The 7,984-nt window shown below is 51.3% G+C and overlaps 1 protein-coding gene across 1 annotated transcript; it reads left to right on the top strand.

The window, feature by feature from the left end:
• The first annotated feature begins 408 nt into the window (after positions 1-408).
• On the top strand, positions 409-1,242 carry RPRM (reprimo, TP53 dependent G2 arrest mediator homolog). The gene has a single exon (XM_082764139.1). The coding sequence runs from the start codon at positions 752-754 to the stop codon at positions 1,094-1,096; it is 345 nt and encodes a 114-aa protein (XP_082620265.1). The 5' UTR covers positions 409-751; the 3' UTR covers positions 1,097-1,242.
• The last annotated feature ends 6,742 nt before the right edge of the window (positions 1,243-7,984 follow it).

The following is a 7,984-nucleotide window of genomic DNA, read 5'->3' as shown; positions in this document are numbered from 1 at the left end:
CCCCCAAAATCCCACTGGGTTTCTGCAGCTCCTGTCGGCAATGGTCCCCAGGGAGCTGGTCTGGCTGTTCCTACAGCACCGGGCACCTGTGCGGCAGAAACCTGCTCCCCAAACCTGCCTCCAGAACCCCTCATCCCCGAAACCTGCTCCCCAAAACCTGCTCCCCGACCCCTCTCACAGAAACCCTCAAAGACCCCTTCCCCAAAATTCCCCTTGCGCGGAACCCCCCACGCTCAGAACTTGCTCCCTGGAAACCCAACTTGCAAACCCCCCCTCCCCACACCCCGAGCCCTGACAACCCAAAACCCCTCCCCAAACCCACCCCCGACACATCCGCCCCCGGCGCCTGCCTTAAGCCCAGCCCCGACACCCACCTGCAGAGCTCCTGGCCCCGGCCCCTCTCTCCCGACCCCTGTCCCCCAAACCCTGCTCCTGCGCTCCCCGGCCCCTCGCTGCTCTCCCCCAAACCCCTGCCCCCGAGCCCCCTCCCGGAGCCCACCGGGGGCGGCGGGGCGGGGCGGGGGGCGCGGCGCGGAGCTGCGGGCGGAGCGGGGCGGCTCGGCACGGCTCGGCACGGCTTGGCACGGCTTGGCACGGCACGGTTCGCCCCGGCTGGGCTCGGCACGGCTCTGCTCGCCCCAACTCGTCTCGGCACGGCTTGGTTCGCCCCGGCTAGGCTCGGCACGGCTCTGCTCGCCCCGGCTCGGCTCGCCTGCATGCGGCGGCGGCGGCGGCGGGGCGGCCGGGCGGGATGAACGGCTCGGCGGCGGGCGGCACGGCGGCGGCGGGGCTGCTGGCGGGCGCCGGGAGCGCGGCGCTGGAGCTGGAGCGGGCGCTGCGCTGCTGCACCGCCGCCTCCGTGGTCACCGACGGCGGCGGCGGGGCGGCGGCGGCGGCGGCGGACGACGAGCGGAGCGTGTACATCATGCGGGTGGTGCAGATCGCCGTCATGTGCGTCCTCGCCCTCACCGTCGTCTTCGGCATCTTCTTCCTCGGCTGCAACCTGCTCATCAAGTCCGAGGGCATGATCAACTTTCTGGTCAAGGACCGGCGGCCGTCCAAGGAGGCGGAGGCGGTGGTGGTGGGGCCCTACTGAGCGCCGCCGCCCCGCCACCGCCCGCCCCGACGGCTGCGGGGTCGGGGGAGCCGGGGGCAAGCGGGGGCGGCCCCGGGGAGCGGCGCGGCGGCCCCGGGGAGCGGTTGTCGGGCGGGTGCCGAAATAAAAGGGGTCGTGAGAGCAACAGGTCCGGCCGTGCGCCTTCCCTCCGCCTCGCCGCGGCTCGCCGGAGGGGGTCGGGGAGCGGGGAAGCGGCGGGGGCGACCCGCGGGGCCGCGCCACCGGCCGGGCACCGCCGCCCGTCCTGGCCTGGGGCCGCCCCACAACGCCCTACAGCCGCCCCACAGTGCCCCACAGTGCCCCACAGCCGCGCCTGGGGCTGCCCCGCGACGCCCCCGGTGCGTGGCCCCGTGCCCCCCTCCAGGGAGCAGTGCGAGTGCACCCGGCTGCCCGCCCGCAGGGTCGCCAACAGGTGACTTCCTACAGCCCTACAGCGGGGGGAGGGAGATATTTATGCTCTCATAAATTTTTTTTTTTCTCCTTCATCCATTTCCTTTATAGGGATAACAGAACATCTTTCTATGAGAGGCTTGCATAGCTGTTTATCATATCCCTGAGGGCTTGGACTGGTTGCCAGCGATAAATCAATGTGGCCACATTTGCTGTGGGAGGAGAGGAACCGGCACAAACGCTTGCTGGGGACTGCAGCAGCGGGATGGGTGCGGAAAGGCTCGAGCCCCATAAGCCAGCTCTCCCTCTTGACACCCCGAGTCCTGGAGCAAGACTGTTAATTGTCGCCGTTTGTAATGCTGATAATAATCGGGAAGTTTTCTGGAAGAGCTATGGGGACTTCAGACTGCTCGGTTTTCCCTCACTTGCTGCTGAGCTGGTGTGAAGATGGCCAAACCACCAAATTATTATGGGTGTCGTTAGGAGATGCTATTACAAGTTTCCCCTTAGATAGACTAAGGTGAAACTTAGCATTTACAACATGCACCGGAGCTTAAAAGGGTGTGAAATAAAGCTGGAGCCTGAGACGACCTCTTGACTGTGAATAAACTTTTGGTAGAAAATGAGACAAAACAGAATTTCGCAATGTAGTATGATTCCCTAAGATGAGCAGAAATCTCAGCCGTGTACTCATTTAAGGGAAAGAAAAAGAACAGATCTGCCTGTTCTCTCGGGAACAAATACGCTATGGAATTTGTCATTAAATCAAAATAAACGTTACTAAGCTATCTATCAACTGAAACATCAGTGAGAAATTTAACCAAAACTCTCCTCCTTTCTTTACTGCTTAATGCTGCAGGAACAGAAGATAATGCAGTGTTTAAAGACAACACAATAAGAGTGAAAACTCCTAATACAGACGTTTCACTCACTCTCACTGTTTCATTTCTAAACATCTCAAACTTTTTAACTTGCGTCACTTCATGGTAATGCAGTGCACGGCCGCTGCTGCAGTCTGACTTGCAAGGAGGGCACGGCATATCTGAACTTTGTTTGAGGGCTAGATTCGGTATTTACTCTATTAATTAGGGCAAACACTTAAAGTGGAAGGCGTTTTGATTAACTTTAGCCAGGAGCCACAGTTTTTTCCAGCACTGTAAATCTGTGAGATGGTAAATTCCTGGTAAGAAAAGATGGTAAATTCCGTAAGAAAATTGGCGGAGTTCACAAAAGCAGCCCAAGATGTGGTTGCCTCTGATCTAAGGGCCCCATCCAAGGTGAGGGTCCCCTACCCCCAATGTGCTTGAGGCTTGTTTTTAAGCTCGACAAAGAGATCTCAGTTTAGACAGGCTGGGGAAAGGGCTTTCCTGCTCCGTGCAGCTGAGGTGCTCGCATGCTTCCAGTCCCATTGGCGTCGCTCAGGCTGCACTCTCCATCTGTACCGCGGGGACTTTGGTGCTCAGAGACCAGGAGGAGGTTTGGGATATTTACAATCCACTCGGGCAGGCAGGGAGAGGACAGCACAGGGAAGAAGCAGCAGCAACAGCCCTGCCATCAGCTTTGTCTCGTGCCACATGGTGTGGGTGCAGGTGGCCTCCAGTCATGCAAGGAGAGGTGTTTGGTGTGTGCACAGCCACCAGCCTGCTCACCTGAGGGGGAGCATAGATGTTGATTCCACTGAGGAATCACCTGGCAGACCTGACCAGCTCTCTGTTGTTACTGTTAGACAAGAGTTCTTCCAAATCTCGGGTTTGTCTGAAAACACCAGCCCTCATGATGCTCGGTGGTTGTGGCAGGGATGGGTTTTTGCAGCAGGGCCTCTCAGCAGGACTCACGCCAGGACCTCACCACAGCTTCCCAGCGGCTGTTTCAGAGATAACGAGGCCCAAAAATCCATACAGCCCCCACCAGAGCACAGCAGCTGGAGTAATTCCCTCCCTGGGCACTATTTGCAACCCCTCAGTGCCGTGGGCAGGGGCCTCTCCCAAGTCACCCCAGGGACACCGCCAGGACTGGGGCAGCCTCAGCTAAACTACATCAGCTACTAACATAGTGGCCTAAAATGCATTATTAGCTCAAATCTCACTTCTCTAACTGCCTGTGGAGCATCAGCCAGGAGCCAGAGCCCCTTTTCTGTGTAAATACCCCTTAAATACTCCTAAAAACCCCCTCGAATGCTGCCAGCAGCCTGCCAGGTTCCACCTGATTTCTCTCCCGTCCCACAATTGGTCTCCTCCTTCCTTCCAGTTAGCTGGGAGCACAGCCTGGGAAACACGAGATAAAAGATTGCCCCCTTTCAGCTCAAAACATGCACTAATCTTCCAGAACAAAAATCAAGAGGTATCTTAGCCACTTCCCAAACAGGCACTGAAGTGTTTTGTTCAATATTTTAAATGAGATACACTTATTAAAGACGCTCCAGCAACTGCAGCTGCTTTTAGATAACCCTTTGAGTGTACTCGGGCTAAATTTGTCTTGATGGCTATACAATTTTAATTGTATGCTTCCCACATCTTAGTCGTAATAATAATCAAACCATGTCTGAAGTAGGCAGAAAAGGTGCATTTAGCAGTTAAGATATATGCAAGTACAGGGCGTCATTATGGGTTTGTATTCAGGCAAAATGCACATTGATTTTAAAGGCAATTTAGCTTTAATAAGGAAAACAAGTCCCACTGTTTATTTGCAGTTAAAAAAAAAATAAAAATCTTCACTGTAAGTGACAGGCAGAGTACTTGCTTCTGGCTGGAGCTAGGACCCTTGGAGGAAGGGTTTCCTAAAAATATTCAGGCTCGTATTTGGGTAGGCAACCCATCTGAACACACAGCCCTAGCTGGGTTTGAGCCCATATTAATTACCATTAAAGAATGAATCATTACCAATGCTGTTCTCTCCTTCCTCCCATCACTGTTTGTGTGCGTGAACGGCTTCTGCCGTTGCCATTGATTTCAGCAGCCCATGACTCGGGCTGTCTGACTGGTGTAGCGAAAGGAGCCCCGAGGGACATCAAGTCTTTCAATTCTTTTATATTATAAAACAGCAGTGTCCTCTCCATAATTAAGGTTTAAACTTGCTGTCCAAAAATCTAATTTTCTGTTAGCTCACCATTAAAAAGTGATAGCTATCGCACATCATACTTTCATGTGTGCCCGGTGGCTGGCAGCCAGCTTTTTTTCAGACAATTCAGACGATTCTGCTGCTCCCAGTCTCCTCTGCACCGGTACTTCCTATTACTGGAACGGTGATGCAGGTTTCTTTGAAAAAAGAAGAAAGAGAGAAGCCAGCCAGCAGCAGAAACTGTACGAAATGCAAGGGAAAAGCACCACGGACACTGAGGGGCAAAAACCTGAAACTTGATAAAAAGGAAAAGTTTTTGTGACATTAAAAAAGAGCCTGGCGAATCTGTCAATTCAGGTACTGCCAAAGTTGGGGAAATCAGCAGGCTTCCCAAAAGGAGTGGGTGTTCATAGGAGAGATAGAGGCACCTGCTTGGGTAGGAAAATACACACACACATTGAAATGCAAAGTTTTACAGCACCATCTTCTCTTTCCTCCTTCACCAAATCTAAGCCCAGACCTTGGTGGCCACACAATTCACCCACCCTTGTGGGGTGTTGGTTTCTTTTATGGGACGCCTTTATTTAATGCCAAAAATTGCTTGTAGCTGAGGACCAGATGCTATCACTGAAGAAGGAAACCGAAGGAAGCCCGGACTGCTCGGGACCTAGCGTATCCATCAACTTGGCCACTAGCAGCTGGGGACCCATTCCGCAGCTACAGAAGGTATTTTTAGCACATGGAAAAAAAGTGTCACGAGCACATGATATGAAAAATACACAAAGCAATCTATCACTTTTATGTCCTTTATTCCTGCACAATCAGGTTAGTATTTTCCCCCTGCTTGCCTCCATTTCGGAGCGCCAGCAGGGCCGTGCAGGAGCAGCGCTGCTATGGAGCCGCTGCCCGGCTCCCAGCGGGGTCTGGCTTCTGCCCCATGCCAGGAGCACGAGGGCTGGCCCGCAGTGCCTCATACAGCCTTAGGAATTATTTTACAATGTAGGAAATGCAAAAGGAAAATGTACACGCACAGAAAAGCTCAGTGTTGCTGTGTGCCTCGTTTGTGGACATACCGTGCAATAAATAACAGCTGGCAGCCCCGGCTCTGGTTGGGTACACGACCATCAGTGCTGGCAGCTGGGACATCCACGTCAGCAGCAGCTCCACGTGAGCCAGCACCATGCCCTGGCAGCCAGGAGGGCAAACTGCATTTTGGGGTGCATTAAACATGGCACAGCCAGCTGGCCGCTATATTCAGCACTGCTGTGGCCTCACCTTGAGTACTGTGTGCGGTTCTGGGCTCCGCAATATCAAAAGGATGTTAAGGTCCTTGAAAGCATCCAGAGGAGGGCAACAAAGGTGATAAAAGAGAGGTGCTGGTCTCTTCTCCCTGGTAACAGTTGGCAGGATGTGAGGGAACAGCACAAAGCTGCTCCAGGGGAGGTTCAGACCAGATATAAGGAAAAAAAACTACCTTTTCTCAAGTTCCTCCAGGTATCGAATGATTTTTTCCTTTTCTTCTCATTTTTGAACTATGGAACAGAATGGAATAGAATGAAACAGAACAGCTCAGTTGGAAGGGACATTCAAAGATCATCCAGTTCAACTGCCTGACCTCTTCAAGGCTAACTGAGAGTTAAAGCATATTATCCCCACCTCATGTTAATAAATAAACAAATACAACCTTCAACAAAAAAATGGAAATAAGAATGCAGAATGCATGATAAACTCTAAAGGACAAGCTGATAGAAAATGGTTTGGAGCTCAGCTCTACAAAAACAACAACAACAAAAAACAAAAAACAAAAAACAACAAAAAAAAAAAAAAAAAGAAAAAGGCTGGGCATGGAGTAGAGTCATTTTTCTGGCTTGCAAGAAACTTTTGAACATGGGAGATATCAGGCTGTGGAACAGTCTCCGTTGGGAAGATATAAAAATTCTTTTACCTGTGACTTTTACTCTCAACTTAAGAATATATTCCCTACAGGATGCTGCTGCATTCACAAAGAGCTGGACCTGCTCCTCTCCCTTGCTGCCTTAGGAAACTCCACCACTCCATTTACTGCTGTGCACTGCTGAAGCTACAGGAATGAGAAATGCCGATCACGCTGTAAATATTAACTTCGCATAAGAACTACTCAAAGGTTTTCAAACAAAGAGAACAAACTGAATTATAACCAGCAATCTCAGGACGTGGAGAAAGAAGCAGTTTTGTTTAATTCACTCCGCCAGCATCAGCCACATCTCCCCAGAAGGCTGGTGGCTGCTTGACAGCAAGCGCAGTGCTCTCAGATCCGATTGCCAATTAGGGCATTTGTGTGTGTAATGGAACTGCCACTCAAAGTGCTCTGAATACATGTTCAGTGGCTCACAAATCCATTCAAACTTTCATTAAAATCGCTTCATTATTAATGACGCCTACATCTCCTTTCCCCTTTGCCAAATATAAAGTCTACGCACCAAAAAGTATGTGTTTGAGATGGAAAAGATTGCTGACATTAGTTGGCACTCTTCCTACCAGATGAGTTTATGCAATGTTGTCATTCACTAAATACCCCCTTCCCTGCCTCGTTAGGACTGGGCTGACACTGGTTCATTTGCAGGGAAATTTCATTTGCCCCACAGCCTAACCAGCCTCACTCCACACCACCTGTATGAGGATTAATCCCTGTCAGTAAATATCGCCTAATTCCAGCCTGCTGATTTCCACTGGGCACAAATCTCCTTGGCATTTTCATGCTGTATTAGAGAAGAGGAAATCACACAGCATCTTAAGTAATTTTGTTTTTTACACACTCCATTTGTTTGCTATCACATTAGCTCCTTTTCAAATAGTACACCATGACCATTTTTGTACACAAATAACATCTTGAATTTGAACAAAGCACGTCCACAGGATATTCTCAAAGCAAGAAATGAATTGCTTTAGAAAAAAATACAGCATCGTTGGGAAATGGAGCACAGCAGGTATTAGCTAATGACACCTAACATTTGCCATATCCTTGGACAGACAACAAAACTGCATACATTAATTAAAAGCAGGCTTTGGGGAAAATATTACGAGCTTGTGCTGTAATGCCTGTGGAAGGGAGAGGAAGCGTGAGGCCTGGTGAGGCACTTGGCGCAGCTTCAGCTCCTGAGTGCCACGACTGAAACAACTCTGGAGTCAATGAGCCAGTCACGCCCTGTACCCCAGCAACCCTGCGCTCAGCCCAGGGATCTTCCCAGTTCATAAAGGGTGGCACTAGGAAAAAAAAAAAAAAAAAAAAAAAAAAAAAAAAACCAATTTCCTAGATCCTGAGTGCTGCTGGGAGCACACGTGCTCTGTGCAAATGGTGCCTGTGGAGAGCGCCAGGCACCAGAGCCATGGGCTCTGCGCGAGCACCACAGGAGCAATGCAGAACCAGCCCCGTGTCGAGTG

Source organism: Aythya marila, assembly GCF_965140915.1.
Source record: "Aythya marila genome assembly, chromosome: 6".
Taxonomy (NCBI): Eukaryota; Metazoa; Chordata; class Aves; order Anseriformes; family Anatidae; genus Aythya; species Aythya marila.
The sequence above is the reverse complement of the archived record's forward strand: the minus strand, read 5'-3'. Positions and strand labels throughout refer to the sequence as shown.

What these genes read in the sequence shown, in the direction of transcription:
- RPRM (XM_082764139.1), top strand. Translation starts at nt 752, where the DNA reads ATGAACGGCTCGGCGGCGGGCGGCACGGCGGCGGCGGGGCTGCTGGCG.